This window comes from Mya arenaria, chromosome 4 (genome assembly GCF_026914265.1).
Source record: "Mya arenaria isolate MELC-2E11 chromosome 4, ASM2691426v1".
NCBI lineage: Eukaryota > Metazoa > Mollusca > Bivalvia > Myida > Myidae > Mya > Mya arenaria.
This window is the reverse complement of record NC_069125.1, coordinates 1,424,025-1,440,675: the sequence shown is the minus strand read 5'-3', so window position 1 is coordinate 1,440,675 and position 16,651 is coordinate 1,424,025. Positions and strand designations below refer to the sequence as shown.

Here is a 16,651-nt window from a genome sequence, read left to right as displayed (position 1 = left end):
ACAAATAAATTGACATAATTGTTTATGAACATGTGTCTAAGGTGGTAAACGAATATCTTTCATGTTATTAATCATCAAATGCCACATAAAAAAATGGTTTTCGACATGACATAAAAAATACCCATTGAAGAAATGTGAAACGGTTGAAATGAAACATTTCCGGAATATCGCGAAATTATATGATGTAGTTAAGGCGTTCGCTAATGTAATATGCATTATTTTTGCTGTTGGTAGCGAATCAATTAACACCAAAGAATGACAAATCAGACGAGTGATACTGTAATAAATCCACGTTTTTACAACTCTTGCATGTGTTTTTTAGGTGAGATATTTGTTCGACCTTCACATTTCCATTCCCACTCCCTATAGACGAATTTCATGTTACGTAATCATTTTGCCGGCGGCCATCTTGGAGGCCCATGCGCAGTACGGAATATCCGGTGATTAACACATCCGAACAGCTGATCGATGTAAACAAATCGTTAGTCAATAAAAATGGTACTTAAATGTTCGATTTATGGCTGTAATCACAGAAAAGATCGTGAAAAAGACCTGCAGTATTATAGATTACCTGCAGTAATTACAAATCAAGGCGCTGAATGGGAAAAACTTACTGCAGACCGAAGAAGAGAATGGCTAGCAAGAATTAACCAAGACTTCAGCACGAAAAATTTGACCAATGTTAGAATATGTTCAACTCACTTCATAAGCGGTATGTGATGAAATAGAAAAGCTGCTACATTATATTTAACATTATAATGACTTGACTGTATGACACTTACTACTGTGCTTGAGGTAGCTTGATGAACTTCAGTAATGAGTTGCAAATGTACATGCAGTATATATATATAAGCTGAATTTTTTATATTATAAATTTCCATGACGTGTACTGTTGTACCCTCTTTAAGTATTATTGGCAGGTAATAAGCATTGTTCCCTAAAGGATTATTGCAAATGGCCTGAGAGGTATACACAAGGGAGAGACAGATGTGTGATACAAGGAGTCTGGGTGCGATACCCCAGATCTTTCCAATAGACCCATTCCTTCTTTAACATGAGTGGTCTCTATTGCCGATACATCCGAGCATATTGTGTGTCGAACCAATTCATCGCTAGTCGAAAAGTACCATAACCCTAACCCCAGTGCCCCAGGCAGGTTTCAAACCATGCACCCCAGGATTAGTAGTCCAGAGTGTTTCAAGCTACCAAAATATGCCACCCCATTATTTCATAATTATTGTCAAGTTATAACGGTCTGTACAACATGAAACTCACATGGTATATTGAAAAATTTCAGGCAAGAAAGCAGATCTGCATGACAGACTAAATCCCGACTGGGCACCAAGCATAGGTCTTCGTGGAGCACAGATCCTCGCAGTACCTGAAGAAACTCCAAGTGTAAGCCGCTATAACAGAATCAAGAATCGGACCCAGCGCAGGTTGTATTCAGAAGAGATACGTGGAGATGAAATTGACAGTGTGATAGAAGACTTCGATGATGTGAATGTCAACAGCAAGTTTGTGAGTACAGGTGTGCAGACAGACATTACATTTAGTTTTATCAATGGGATGGAATGTGAAATAAATAGTCTTCGTTCTGAACTTGAAAGCATTAAAAAGCAACAAACAGTGCTGTTCAACGAAGAATTCTTTGTGGAGGATGATGATAAAGTGAAACAACTGACTGGTATAAACACATATGCTGTGTTGATGGTAGTATTTGAGTATCTTGCTAACTTTTTACCATGCAGCGAGTCACTTTCAAAGTTTGAAATTTTCATTATGACACTCATGAGATTGAGATTGAATCTTTCATCTATGTTCATAGCGTATTTATTCCAAGTGTCACCATCGACTGTGTCAAGACTTTTCTCTAGCACAATAGATGCTATGTATGAACGACTGCATCCATCCATATACTGGCCAGCCCGGGAAACACTTGAGAAGACAATGCCGATGCAATTCAGGAAACATTTTGGCAGAAAATGTGCAGTCATAATTGATTGTTTCGAGGTTTTCATCGAGCGACCTTCCCGCTTAGAGGCCAGGGCCGAGACATGGTCTTCATATAAGCATCACCACACTGTAAAATTTTTAATTGGTATAACTCCTCAGGGCACTGTCTGTTTTGTTTCTAAAGCTTGGGGTGGTCGCACCAGTGATAAACATTTGACTGAAAACTGTGGATTTCTTTTCAAGATCATGCCAGGAGATTTAGTGTTAGCTGACCGTGGGTTTGATATAGGTGCAAGTGTAGGGTCTCATGCCGGTCATGTTCATATTCCAGCGTTCACTCGAGGCCAAAATCAACTTTCAGCTGCTGATATTGAAACAACACGCAAACTAGCAAATGTCAGAATCCATGTTGAAAGAGTGATCGGACTTGTTCGCCAGAAGTACACATTTTTGAATGGTGTCATTCCTATTCGTTTTCTGATGCAAAAGGATGAAAATGATGTGTCAACTATAGACAAAATAGCATTGATATGCTGTGCCCTGATTAATTTTAATGACTCCATTGTAGCTGTAGATTAAGATCTGAAGGATGAAAGTAAAATGATAATGCATGTATGGAGTCGTGGTTTAATTCTATGCTACGGAACAAATGCCTAATATACTCTATGACTTTCATAATCAGTGTATTGTATGTAAATGGATGAGTTCTCTATTGAGTAGAGGGTTATAGTGGGTTTTAAATGTGTGTTGACGACAATTAAGCACATCCAGGAATTTTCTTTTTGTCCCTAATGTCTGCTACATTACATGTCTTAGTGATGACATTTCAGTTGTCAATTTTATAACTTGTGTCACATGTTTATGTTGTACTATTACAAACTGATGAAATAAAATTATAATTTATTCTAGTAATTATTCTTATTTCCTGTTTGATTGCAATCAGTTTTATGTAGCCAGTATCTGTACACAATCTACCTAGGTCATTATTAAAATAGTTGTTCGCTATATAATATACAAACACCAAAAACAAGGGAAAACATTCAGCATGACTAATGATTTTGTTCAATACATTTGGTTAAGATAACTGAACATAAGAATCAATTCATTAAATTAATTAATTTTCATTTTTGGAATAATTACAATAATATCAAACTTAAAATTTTTAATAATGACCTGGGTAGTTAATGTATATGTACCACCAAGACAAACAGAGTTTTTTGATACTATTTATTGCAGTGAATAATTTATGAACCATTAATATTGCATCTAAAACATATATCCAGCTTGGTATAATTGATTAATTCACTTATAGATTGATAGCAATAAATATAACATTGAAAATGAACACCAAACATAGTTACAACAGCATTCAGCAAATAAGTCATTACACATGAACATAATGTACAACACAATAAAACAGTCCTGAGTATTATGTTGAATATATTATTGATAACCTTTCAAAATTATATCTAGCTCTTTACTCCACAGCAACAAACATGTTTACAGTCAGATATATAAATGATATGAACATAAGTACATGATGTGAAATAATTATGTTGTGCGTAATTATTTCAGATACACACATTTAATATATATCAATATTTTTCCAACAAGCCCTATACATCACACACTATCCATGGGTCCATAATCAGTACAGGGTTAAAAATCAGACAACAATTCATTTCTTTCTGAGTCTTTTGAATGCAGGTAACTTTCTACAGTCTGGGCAGTACCACTTTCCTCTTGGGGAATTTTCCAACTTAAGACAAGTAAAGTGGAACCAAACAATTGAACAATCGTTATTGTCACATGCTATCATTTTACCAGATTCAACCTGGTCGCAATAACAATATCTTTCCTCGGAGTCTGATAGTAAGACAGGTTTCATTTGGGTATCAGAACACTGAACATTTTCTATTGCTTTTAATACCGGTTGCTTGACATTATCAGTAGTATTCAATACCGGCTGTTTGGCTGGCACTGGCAAGCTTGTGAATACTTTACCAACTAATTCTGGCAAAACCGCACACTCAAAGAAACCTTTTGACTTGCTGCATATGTCTTCCCAAACAATTGGATTGAATTTCACTTCTTCAATAAATAAATCACATAATGTCCAAACAACAAAGAAGCACATTTCCTGTTTACATACACCTAATTGAGTTTGTATCTGGTAATAGTACTTGTGATTTTCACTTAAATGGAGTTGATCATTTTTTAAAACTAAGAAATCACATGTGTTCTCATCAATTTTATCATTTCTAGCATTAAAGGGGCATTTAATTTCAATACATGCATTGCCACAACAGTCACAGGCAGTTATACCATCAGGTGAAGCACCAATGCAGGGTAGATCTTCTGAAATAATAAATCCACTTTCTCTCACTAGCAGGTTTTCATGCTTTGGGCTGGTATACTCCACAAACTGCTTTAGAGCCACTCTTTCATTCACTGTTCCCCACTTCATGGCTTCAGTCTGGAAACACTGGGTCTCTGGATAGCATATTTTCTTTACAAGAGATTTCGATGGCTTGTCAGGGTCTGTAAAAACCACACTTCGCATGTTTGATGCTGTGATTCTACCAGCTCGGAACTGGTTCCATAGCTTTGATTTTGACTGCAGCCGAGTTTCAACCTCAACATTTTCGGATTGTTCTTTGCTGCATGAAACCCTTATGTTTTTACATTTAGATTGTACTGTGCACAATGGCTCACCAATCATATCCGGATCTTTCAGTTCACTAAGTATTAAAGGAAAGTCTCGTTTCTCACAGGTTGGAACATAATCTGCAGCATACGGCTCTATGACTGATAGTACGGCTGGTTTAGATTTTAACACTGACAGTTTTTGACAGAATGACATGAAATCTGCCTCTGATGCTCTAGGTGTTTTAACTTTTCTTACTGAAGGGGTGTTTGTAACTTGGATTTCTCCATTATTCATGCACTGCAAATTATCATCAAAATGTTTTTTGGCAGTTTTTGCTGAGGTAAAGTTTATGTTGCTTACAGTTTTATACCTTATGGTCTTCACTGATGCTGGTATAATCTTCCAATATGCTGCGGACTGGGTACACGTTTGCGAATCTCTTATTTGCACAGCTGCAGATATTGAAAACAGAAGAGCTGCTATGTGGGTGCATGCTTCTCCAAGACCAGCCATACAATTACAGTGGGCCCCCTCCACAACACCATCTGGTTTCACTATGACCCAGGGTCTAAGTGGCTTCTCTCTAAGTCGTTGTGAATGTAATACCTGAAAAGAAATCCATGATAATATTATATTAATAAGTAATGACAGGTGCCCAGCTAGCTCGGTAGAGCAAGGAACAGGTTATACCGGGGATCATGGGTTCGAGCCCACATGAGATAAACTCTCTTCTCTAATTTTACTGGTTATAGCAGTCAGAGGCGGCTGGGTGAGAATATGATCCTACCGAGAAATAAAGCTGGTAGGAGTGTAGTGACTATCGATACTGACTCAAGACAGGCGGCCCGCAAGCTCAGTGGGTAGACAGATCAATGTTGTAACACATTGGTAATACCGTGGGTCATGGGTTTGCATCCCATGTCGGGTGCACTGTTTCCTGGACCCCTAGTTTACTACATTGCCAACTTACCTATTATTACACATAAAAATGTGAGTGAAATAAAACAATTTATTCAAAATTTTACACTGTTTTACAGACATTATTATAGTTAATGCTGAGTTATATACCTTTGCAGTGACTATGACATGGTTGTTTGTCTTGTAACTTGATCTCTCTTGCACCCATCCACTGCAGAGTTGGTTTACAGCATCAAGTGATTTCCAAGCTTTCAAATCTTCTTTCGTGTATGGACTAGGGGTAAAGAGTAAATAGTGAACGATGTCTATATGCGTAACTGAGGGTAGGCACGCCACATCTTTTGACCAAACCAAATCAGTTGCGTAAGGGTCTACCCCACCCACTATGGTTATCTTCTGCTCGTAGCGCTTTTTGGCAACACTATCCAGGCTATCTTTATACTCCGTAGCAAATGAAAGTTTCTTAGACATGTTGTGTCAATAAAATCTGCATCTGTATTGATTTACCGATATATTTGAAGAAAATCGTGCGATAAATTGCTGAAGAAAGTTGAAATTACGCGAGAGCCTCCAAGATGGCGGATCAACCGGTGTTATGGTAAATTGTTACCGCTCGTGCAATTCCTCTATTGTACAGTAGGCTACAGAAAACCATAAAAAAGAAAAAAGGTACTTACTGCGAGCGACAGGAGCAGACTTTTTTTAAAATTCGACCAAAATCCCCGTAAAATACCGTGATCTTATTATGTTATGAAATATTTAAGGAAGGTAAACACTTCCTTAACTTCTTCAAACGATCTTAGTTGAAATCTCAGATTCTTGAACTTACTAAGTCCAAATCTTAGAATCTGGTAGAATTGAGGACCAATCTAAGAACAAAACGACCAATCTAAAGATGAAACCAATCTAAGATACATATTGAATACGGCCCCATGGTCTATGTAAAAAGGCATTTCTGCGTTGCCCCGACCTGACCTTGAGGTCAAGGATATATAATGCATTTGGCAGAAACATCTACTATTGTTTATCGATCTCCAAATACTAGCACATAACAGCAGTTTTGTTAAATGAGTTTAATGAGTCCATAGGTCTCGCTGCAGATACAGGTATAACGGACATCCTCGTTACTGGAGATCTTAATCTCGATTGTTTCAAGCAACTTTCAAAATACAAGCTTAAAATATTTGAACACAATATGGTTTGTCACAACTCACTTCACAGAACATTCTCGAACACTTAATGATATTATATTTTTAGTATCATTTCCTGACATTATTTTCTTCTCTTGAGTAGGCGAACCTTTCTTAGATAAACTCTGTCACTATCATTGTCCCATTTACTGCTTTCTTAAATCGAAAAGGTAACCAATCCACAGAAGGTGATTTTGAACGCCTGTGTGCTCTTATAGAAAATTTAACTGGGATTCATGGACTGATCCTCGATGGGTTCACGTCTAATTGTACAAACCAATTAATGCTGTTGTTTCGCTAATTGTCACCTTACACAAATGTCAGCATTCGAACATCAGATCCTCTTTTGTTCCACAATGAAATCCCTAAATCGGTTCGCAAAAGGAAAATAACTTACAAACTAGCAAGACACGTCCACCTATGATTGCGTACTTAATCAAACAGACGCATTTAGACGCTCAGCAAAACCAGATCAGTTTAACAAACTTGCAGAAGCACTGCGTGATCCATCGAACCAATCGTCAGATTTCTAGAACGTTATAAAAATAATCAACGTTACACAAAACTAAGCATGCAGCATTCCGTCACTCAGACACAATAATCAACCATGTTTCATTTAAAATGGTGAAGAAATAGTGATGTTATCTTTGTTTAAAGTCTTCATTCGAAGCAAAATATTGCCTTCCGACGTAGCATTTATGACGCAATTTATCACGTTGTATACACACACAGGTTTACGCGTTTAACGAATGGATTTAAGGGCTTGTTTTTTAGCATTTCTTATAACCATCATTCGAAATGGAAGAACATGAAAAACAAACTGAAGCAAAAATCAAATGACATGATTCTTCATTGTTTAAAGATGTACGAACAGGAGACACTTGCATTTTCTTTTTGCCTTAAAATGAATACCTTCGACACTTTTGAACTAAAATTGGACAGCAACTAAAGTGATGACACTCGTATTTAAATTGAATTCATAAACATTTGTATGTATTGAAATGTTCAAATCATGGATCATATTGATATAATTTGAACAAAGAATGTGTATAATATAATTTTTGAATAAAACCTCTTCTTCATATGTATCAAACAAACGTTCTGATGGATAAACATTTAACAACTTACTTTACAATACATTACTGGAAAATATTAATAACTGATTATATGATTGTAACCGTGAATGTAATAGTTGAAAACGCACGAATATTAAATGACTAGTGAGTGCTATAATATTTACGGTGATCAACTATCGTCTCTTAAGGTAGATTTACCGTGTTTTCTGCACGTTTGATTACACCAATTATTTTACCCGGTGAGCCAAAGTATATTTGTGGTGAATCACTGCTTACACCAGGCCTAGTGCCTGGAGAGCCAAGTTGAAGTTATGATTGATCACTGCTTACATCAGGCCTAGTGCCCGGAGAGCCAAGTTGAAGTTATGATTGATCACTGCTTACATCATGCCTAGTGCCTGGTGAGCCAAGGTATATGTATGTACTGGGTCACTGCTTACATCAGGCCTAGTGCCTGGTGAGCCAAGGTATATTTATGTGCTGAGTCACTGCTTACAACAGGCCTAGTGCCTGGTGAGCCAAGGTATATGTATGTACTGGGTCACTGCTTACATCAGGCCTAGTGCCTGGTGAGCCAAGGTATATGTATGTGCTGAGTCACTGCTTACAACAGGCCTAGTGCCTGGTGAGCCAAGGTATATGTATGTGCTGAGTCACTGCTTAAAACAGGCCTAGTGCCTGGTGAGCCAAGGTATATGTATGTACTGAGTCACTGCTTACATCAGGCCTAGTGCCTGGTGAGCCAAGGTATATTTATGTGCTGAGTCACTGCTTACAACAGGCCTAGTACCTGGTGAGCCAAGGTATATGTATGTGCTGAGTCACTGCTTACAACAGGCCTAGTGCCTGGTGAGCCAAGGTATATGTATGTACTGAGTCACTGCTTACAACAGGCCTAGTGCCTGGTGAGCCAAGGTATATGTATGTACTGAGTCACTGCTTACAACAGGCCTAGTGCCTGGTGAGCCAAGGTATATGTATGTACTGAGTCACTGCTTAAAACAGGCCTAGTGCCTGGTGAGCCAAGGTATATGTATGTACTGAGTCACTGCTTACAACAGGCCTAGTGCCTGGTGAGCCAAGGTATATGCATGTACTGAGTCACTGCTTACAACAGGCCTAGTGCCTGGTGAGCCAAGGTATATGCATGTACTGAGTCACTGCTTACAACAGGCCTAGTGCCTGGTGAGCCAAGGTATATGGATGTACTGAGTCACTGCTTACAACAGGCCTAGTGCCTGGTGAGCCAAGGTATATGTATGTACTGGGACACTGCTTAAAACAGGCCTAGTGCCTGGTGAGCCAAGGTATATGTATGTACTGGGTCACTGCTTACAACAGGCCTAGTGCCTGGTGAGCCAAGGTATATGCATGTACTGGGTCACTGCTTACAACAGGCCTAGTGCCTGGTGAGCCAAGGTATATGTATGTACTGAGTCACTGCTTAAAACAGGCCTAGGGCCTGGTGAGCCAAGGTATATGTATGTACTGAGTCACTGCTTACAACAGGCCTAGTGCCTGGTGAGCCAAGGTATATGTATGTACTGAGTCACTGCTTAAAACAGGCCTAGTGCCTGGTGAGCCAAGGTATATGTATGTACTGAGTCACTGCTTACAACAGGCCTAGTGCCTGGTGAGCCAAGGTATATGCATGTACTGAGTCACTGCTTACAACAGGCCTAGTGCCTGGTGAGCCAAGGTATATGCATGTACTGAGTCACTGCTTACAACAGGCCTAGTGCCTGGTGAGCCAAGGTATATGGATGTACTGAGTCACTGCTTACAACAGGCCTAGTGCCTGGTGAGCCAAGGTATATGTATGTACTGGGACACTGCTTAAAACAGGCCTAGTGCCTGGTGAGCCAAGGTATATGTATGTACTGGGTCACTGCTTACAACAGGCCTAGTGCCTGGTGAGCCAAGGTATATGCATGTACTGGGTCACTGCTTACAACAGGCCTAGTGCCTGGTGAGCCAAGGTATATGTATGTACTGAGTCACTGCTTAAAACAGGCCTAGGGCCTGGTGAGCCAAGGTATATGTATGTACTGAGTCACTGCTTACAACAGGCCTAGTGCCTGGTGAGCCAAGGTATATGTATGTACTTGGTCACTGCTTACAACAGGCCTAGTGCCTGGTGAGCCAAGGTATATGTATGTACTGGGTCACTGCTTACAACAGGCCTAGTGCCTGGTGAGCCAAGGTATATGTATGTACTGAGTCACCGCTTACATCAGGCCTAGTGCCTGGTGAGCCAAGGTATATCTATGTACTGAGTCACCGCTTACATCAGGCCTAGTGCCTGGTGAGCCAAGGTATATGTATGTACTGAGTTACCGCTTACAACAGGCCTAGTGCCTGGTGAGCCAAGGTATATGTATGTGCTGAGTCACCGCTTACAACAGGCCTAGTGCCTGGTGAGCCAAGGTATATTTATGTACTGAGTCACCGCTTACAACAGGCCTAGTGCCTGGTGAGCCAAGGTATATTTATGTACTAGGTCACTGCTTACAACAGGCCTAGTGCCTGGTGAGCCAAGGTATATGTATGTACTGAGTCACTGCTTACAACAGGCCTAGGGCCTGGTGAGCCAAGGTATATGTATGTACTGAGTCACTGCTTACAACAGGCCTAGGACCTGGTGAGCCAAGGTATATGTATGTACTGAGTCACTGCTTAAAACAGGCCTAGGGCCTGGTGAGCCAAGGTATATGTATGTACTGAGTCACTGCTTACAACAGGCCTAGTGCCTGGTGAGCCAAGGTATATGTATGTACTGGGTCACTGCTTACAACAGGCCTAGTGCCTGGTGAGCCAAGGTATATGTATTTGCTGAGTCACTGCTTAAAACAGGCCTAGATAGATAGATAGATAGATAGATAGATTTCGGCATAGGAAGCATATACATAGTTAACAACATAACATAGGATAAAATAATGAGCATTATTAAATACTATATCACATACGAGAAAACTATGACATACACACCAACACCAAGGATAACACAAAAAGGGCAAGCCCTTATTTCCATTGTGGGCCTAGTGCCTGGTGAGCCAAGGTATATGTTTGTACTGAGTCACTGCTTACAACAGGCCTAGTGCCTGGTGAGCCAAGGTATGTATGTACTGAGTCACTGCTTACAACAGGCCTAGTGCCTGGTGAGCCAAGGTATATGTATGTGCTGAGTCACTGCTTACAACAGGCCTAGTGCCTGGTGAGCCAAAGTATATGTATATACTGAGTCACTGCTTACAACAGGCCTAGTGCCTGGTGAGCCAAAGTTGAAGTTGAATTCACTCTATTTCAGTCTATGTATTTTAATAATGATCAGTGTTGAGTATTTGAAAACGCAAGTCCGTTTCTCAATTTAACGTTATTTATTCAAGTTATTTTCAATTCAACAAAGCTAAGTCAATCATTACAATGGCGGACATGTTCGGTGGACAGTTGACGTGTTGATCAAGAGTTTAGTGAAGTTAAGTTCAATGTAATTATGTATATAATGATCATTTATTCTTAAATTAGTTTAAATAATAGGCGAGGTTTATTTACTTGATAAACAATGCGCGTTGATTTAATTATAATACGTTTCAAAAGAATATACCTCGCATATTTGTTTACAAGATGTTGAAAGTAGTTCAATCGTAAAGTTTCAGAAATGTCAACCATCCCAAGCTCGAACTTGACACTTTTTATATACCCGCAAGATGCTGCAGCAATGCTGCAAGGCTTTTGATTGTTCTGCAGGGCTGCAGCTCACATTTGCAGGTGAGAAGAAGGTGCCAAGGCTCGAGTACAATACAACAAGTAAATATGAAAAGTCTTGCAAGACAATCATAATAATATATACATCAATCGAACGAGAATGACAAATTGCATCTTATTCGAACACTTAATTAAACAATCTTATTATAATGAAACAAATATCTTTATGCTGCAGAAATAATATTATCATTCATCCGCGAAATAGTGTCATAGCAACAATCGAATCAAATAGTGCGCTTGCAGCATTGTAATTGTAATCTTTAACATGAGCACATTTATATAAAACATTAATAATAAAATTATGCTTGAAACAATTCAACTTTACAATTCATACAGGAAAAGATTACTCCGATGAATTAATATCTAATAAATATTACTGCGCTGTGACCCAACAGTTAAAATGGCGGACATATTTGTGACAGTCGTGTGCACTTCAAATTTATAAACGGATTATACAGCTTCGATTCAAGGTATACTTATATAATTTATATCTGAATTGAAATTGTAATTATCTTTATCAACATATTCATTTACTACAAGACTTCTGGAATTAACATAAAAGTAATGGAAATACAGCGACAAGAAAACAGAGTGTAAGTAATACAATTATTTTCGATATGTATACATCATTTTGGTAAATTAAAACAATTGTATTTATTCGGGTACATTTTATTCAGGAATAAGAGTCCATCTTTAAACATTTGTAGCGATATGTGGTAAAGCAGTTTTGATTTGATTAAAATATGTATAATAAACAAAACGTAAATTAATCAATAAAAACATCTTTGGTAAAGCTAAAGGGGCTACTCACTTAATGTTTCCAAAACCGGCTAATACAGTATTTCCTCAAAACAAGAAAAGAATTATAATAAGAGGCCGATAATACACCATTTTACATGATTGAAATAATATTTTGTCGCTGTCTCAGCTGAGTTTGCCCGTTTAAAATAAGCTCATAATGGTCTCCCAGTTTATTTGAATTAATTAAACAAGTGAAAGTCACATATACCAACCACCTTTTAAAAATTAACTGGGATCTACGTGGATGAAGTGTGCATGATAATGGTTTTGTATTCCATGTGTTTATATTTATTTGAAATTACTTACGTAAAACTGTAAGTATACAGATTTTACAGTTTTCGGCTGGTTTTTCTTCGTAAAACAAGTGCATTGGTACTGTGTTAACTTATCAGTGTGCAACTCCAATCGTAACAACTCGGCCATCTCCGGCAAGCTTCGAGATAGACCTCGTAAATAGTAGTAAGGATATACGAAAGTGCGATGCGGCTGCCGGCGATTAACACCGTTTTCAATCCGCGTAAAGAAGGCCCATTGTAACAACAAGGAAATGGATTGTGTTAAATTAAATGTGCTTGTTTAAGAGAAAATATTTATTGTAACCTCAAAGAATATTTAGATGTTTCCTTATAGTTGAAGCACTCTATTTCCTCTAGAAAAATCGTGAGCACACAGAAAATATACTTGACAGTCATTGAAATGATCATACGGTTCATGGCATGCATGAATCATTACATCGGATTAAATGCATGCATGGACTAAATGTCAACATTTTCTCAACAGTTATAGGAATACCCTATGAAATGTAAGTTTTAAGTCATACTTTGCCGTGTTATTTTTCACACCATGCCTTGCCATTAAAACAACATTACTATTCTGTAAAATCATTGATTGCCTTGTGCAGAGTTTTGTGGGTTGTGGTAGGATGGGTGTGAGCTTGGCACCCAGTCAGCTTTACCAGCTGAAATCTATGCATGCCTTTACTTCAGCATTGTTGGGTTTGGGCTGCAGATTTTTTTTGTGTAAACAGTTCTGTGGGGTTGGGGTGGGGCAGTGACTATCCACGCAGTAAGCTCAATTGTTAGAGTACCAGTACAACGTTCATGTGGATATGCACCAGACAATTGTAACCACGCCACCCCCCCCCCCCCAGGTCTGGGGAATAGTGGGGACTTTTGACTTTCACTACAGCCAACCCCGGCTAAAATCCCCACCCTGCGCGGACGATCCAATGGCAAAATCCCTACCAAATGCCCACACACCCCAGAGACTCTAGGTAAGGTCCATTCCCCTATATATTTAAAGCGAAGATAAAACCGCATTCACCCAGCACTGCAGGGCCACCTGATAGGTAAAAACACGGCCCATTTCCCCGTGTTAACCCCAGTATTCGCCCAGACCTGGGGTGGGGGGGGGGGGCGGTTACAATTGACTGGTGCACTAAGTTGACAGAACTTGTCTTAAAATTGTATTTGTTCAAGGCAGATCATGCTTCACTTTACCTCCTAAGCTGTGGATAAAACCCACTCATTAGAAGTTTCCTTACACATTATATTTGTCTTAATATATAATTATTAGTCTCAATATCTTTGAGTAAATTGTCATTTTTTATTAAAAACAACAACACCAAAAGAGTAACTGATAAGATACTCAACTGATTTAATTTTTTGTAAATAAAAGCCTTAAACAAATATTTAGCCAGGTTACTAAGCTTTTCAGCAATGTATACCAGACTTTTTTCAATAATACTTAATCTATTTTGAATAATTAGCCTTTAGATCACTCTTCACCAAATGACTCTTATAACTCCATAAAATGCAAACAAGAATAATTACAGTTTGGATCAACACGTCTCTTAATTTTATTTTTAATATTAGTCAAGTAATAACAGTGCCATCTGTATGCAATCCAATGTAAAATTAATGATAAATTAGGTTTTGCTCCCATTTTTACTTTCATTTCTGTGCCAAGCCCTTTTAAGTGCATTGAGTCTTTTGGGAGACTTCACAATATTTCTGGCGTTTAATCCCCATATATGGCTTTAAGTTGCCATACAAATTTAATTCTTCGTTATAAAAAATACTGTATGTCTCCACTTTAACCATAAACACTCAATGAGAGGACTATTTAAAGCATTACCATGTGTCAGAATTATAGATCTTTCTTTGCATTTTATTTGTCTAAATGTAGAAACAAGAATGGACATCCTTTTCCTGAGGTCAAGAGAAAGTATCTTGAACTCACAACCTTGAATTTGAGGCTTATCCTCTAGACCACTTTCACCTTTTCACATTTTAATTTAAAGAGCCCAGTTTACAATATGGCATTTGCAAGGATGTGCCATATTAACGGATTTTCTGAAGTCTTAAAAATTGAACTGAACAAAATAATTCTCCTTTATTTGGTCTGCCGATGCCATCTGTTTCTGTTTTTGTAGTTATATTCCCTCCATAATATAGGAAAACAACTTTAAGCGTAGATAAATCCTTTACCATATTACCCTTTTAAAATATATGTTCGGATTTATTTAATAATCACGGACCAACAGATGACTTTTATCTTCAACTTCACATCAGTATGTAAGTCATCAAATATTTGAGATGACAAGATGTTCCACTGAACGCTTTGTTTCCATCTTGCACTCATTTTTCCAAGGTAGGCGTTGCAATTGTGTTAGATGATTTCCATGCATTGCAGGTCAATCCTCATACAATGGCATTTTTGATTTCATTCGGATTCCAGTGCCTGAAATAGAAAACAGAAAATACAACAATAATAGAAATTATATTTTCAGATCAATTATTTTAAAAGCCTGTACAACAACAGAAAAGTATTCACAAAACATTAAGTGCAACACCAATTTAAAGCTGCATCCTCATGGTTTTACTGTTCTGACACCTTTTTATTTTTATCTTTAAACAAGCCAATTGGCAATTATTGTGCAAATGTATGAAAACCAGTGATATTAGACTGCTGACATAATATCAGATCACAGTCTTTCATATACAAGTTTGAAAATTTCCTCCAACTAGTCATATAAGGTCACACATAATAGAACAGATTACAATTGTTTGGAAAATATTTTTTTGCTATTGCTTTAAGCCATATAATTAATTATAGGTGTAAATTTAATTTAATTACTCCTTTGGGCTTTTGAAGAACGACCAAGAAGAACTGTCAATCTGTGAGAGAGCAGCTTTTAGCTCTGGACTACTGGTAAATTAAAAAATATGAAATGAAATTCATGTTTAAATTCATCTACAATGTTGATGTTTTAATACTGTCAATCCTTAATTGTTGGTTAATTGTACAAATATGCAGGTACTTTTGGGCTTAAACCAATAGGATACTTGACTGTTAAATAATTATCCGAATTTCGAAAATAGTACAACCATTACCTCATCTGCCTTTTTTTATTAGAAGAAGCCGGGAATCAGAGTCAGCTGCACCCCTGGTACCATACTCTTCTCTGAAAATGACAATAAGATTAAAATTTAAATGTCTGCATTTCATTGGCACAGTAAAAATGTCAGCATTTTTCAATGTTTCTGCATCACCACCACTGGTGGATATCATAGAATTTAGTCTTGAAAGAAATGTGTGCTGGTTTATGCGTTCAAACTCATTTTGTTAAACCAATAGAATGAAGATCTAATTTATTTAGAGAACTATATTAGTGAACAGGGCCGAGGCATTCAATTGTGCCATTACATTAAATTGTTCGATACCAACACTCAAGGACATTTATTATTACCATACATCCTTGGTTAAAAGAATGTAAATTTAAAATTATAAAAAATTAAAGTTAATGATATGAAATGTATGAGATAAATACAATGAGAAAGAAAGTCTAACCTATTATCGATCTAAGTAAAGTCAGATTCAGACTTATTTGTTATTACAAATAGAGTATTTGTTTTCTTAATTTTTGCCACTGATCACTGGAGCTTCAGAATTGTTATTTACTATATTAGAATCTGTCAAATGAAAGAAGACTTTACCCCACCCACTAAGAATTAATGACATTTCCAATTAGTTTCTCATTAGGGCTCTTTTAAAACTATTTATATATTTTATTAAAATACAATAAGTATAAAAATAACACTTACACACAAATAAGTGGTAAAAGTTCGCTCCTCATTCTGTCTTTGGACTAACATATCTCTTGGTTGTTTGAACATCTTCTTGGTCGGCCATGATGGACTATTTTCTTACGACCCGTATTATATCCGAGGCCATATCTTGATACTAGCCGAGGAGTTCCGATTGTGTGCAACTCGTGCGTAATTATAATCCTG

At 37.6% G+C, this 16,651-nt stretch overlaps 2 protein-coding genes and 1 long non-coding RNA gene across 3 annotated transcripts; 1 reads left to right on the top strand and 2 right to left on the bottom strand.

The window, feature by feature from the left end:
- Positions 1-517: 517 nt before the first annotated feature.
- LOC128232816 (uncharacterized) lies at positions 518-2,535 on the top strand. Its single transcript, XM_052946563.1, has 2 exons — positions 518-557; positions 1,298-2,535. Exons 1-2 carry the CDS (start codon positions 518-520, stop codon positions 2,533-2,535), a joined length of 1,278 nt encoding a protein of 425 aa, XP_052802523.1.
- Positions 2,536-3,200: 665 nt separating this feature from the next.
- LOC128232439 (uncharacterized) lies at positions 3,201-6,150 on the bottom strand. The gene is made up of 2 exons (XM_052945984.1): positions 5,675-6,150; positions 3,201-5,212 (listed from the first exon to the last, which is right to left on the bottom strand). Exons 1-2 carry the CDS (start codon positions 5,993-5,995, stop codon positions 3,635-3,637), a joined length of 1,899 nt encoding a protein of 632 aa, XP_052801944.1. The 5' UTR covers positions 5,996-6,150; the 3' UTR covers positions 3,201-3,634.
- A 7,986-nt stretch (positions 6,151-14,136) lies between these two features.
- LOC128233026 (uncharacterized) lies at positions 14,137-16,541 on the bottom strand. The gene is made up of 3 exons (XR_008260597.1): positions 16,463-16,541; positions 15,752-15,822; positions 14,137-15,098 (listed from the first exon to the last, which is right to left on the bottom strand). It is a non-coding gene; the product is annotated as an uncharacterized LOC128233026 (long non-coding RNA).
- Between the last annotated feature and the right edge of the window lie 110 nt (positions 16,542-16,651).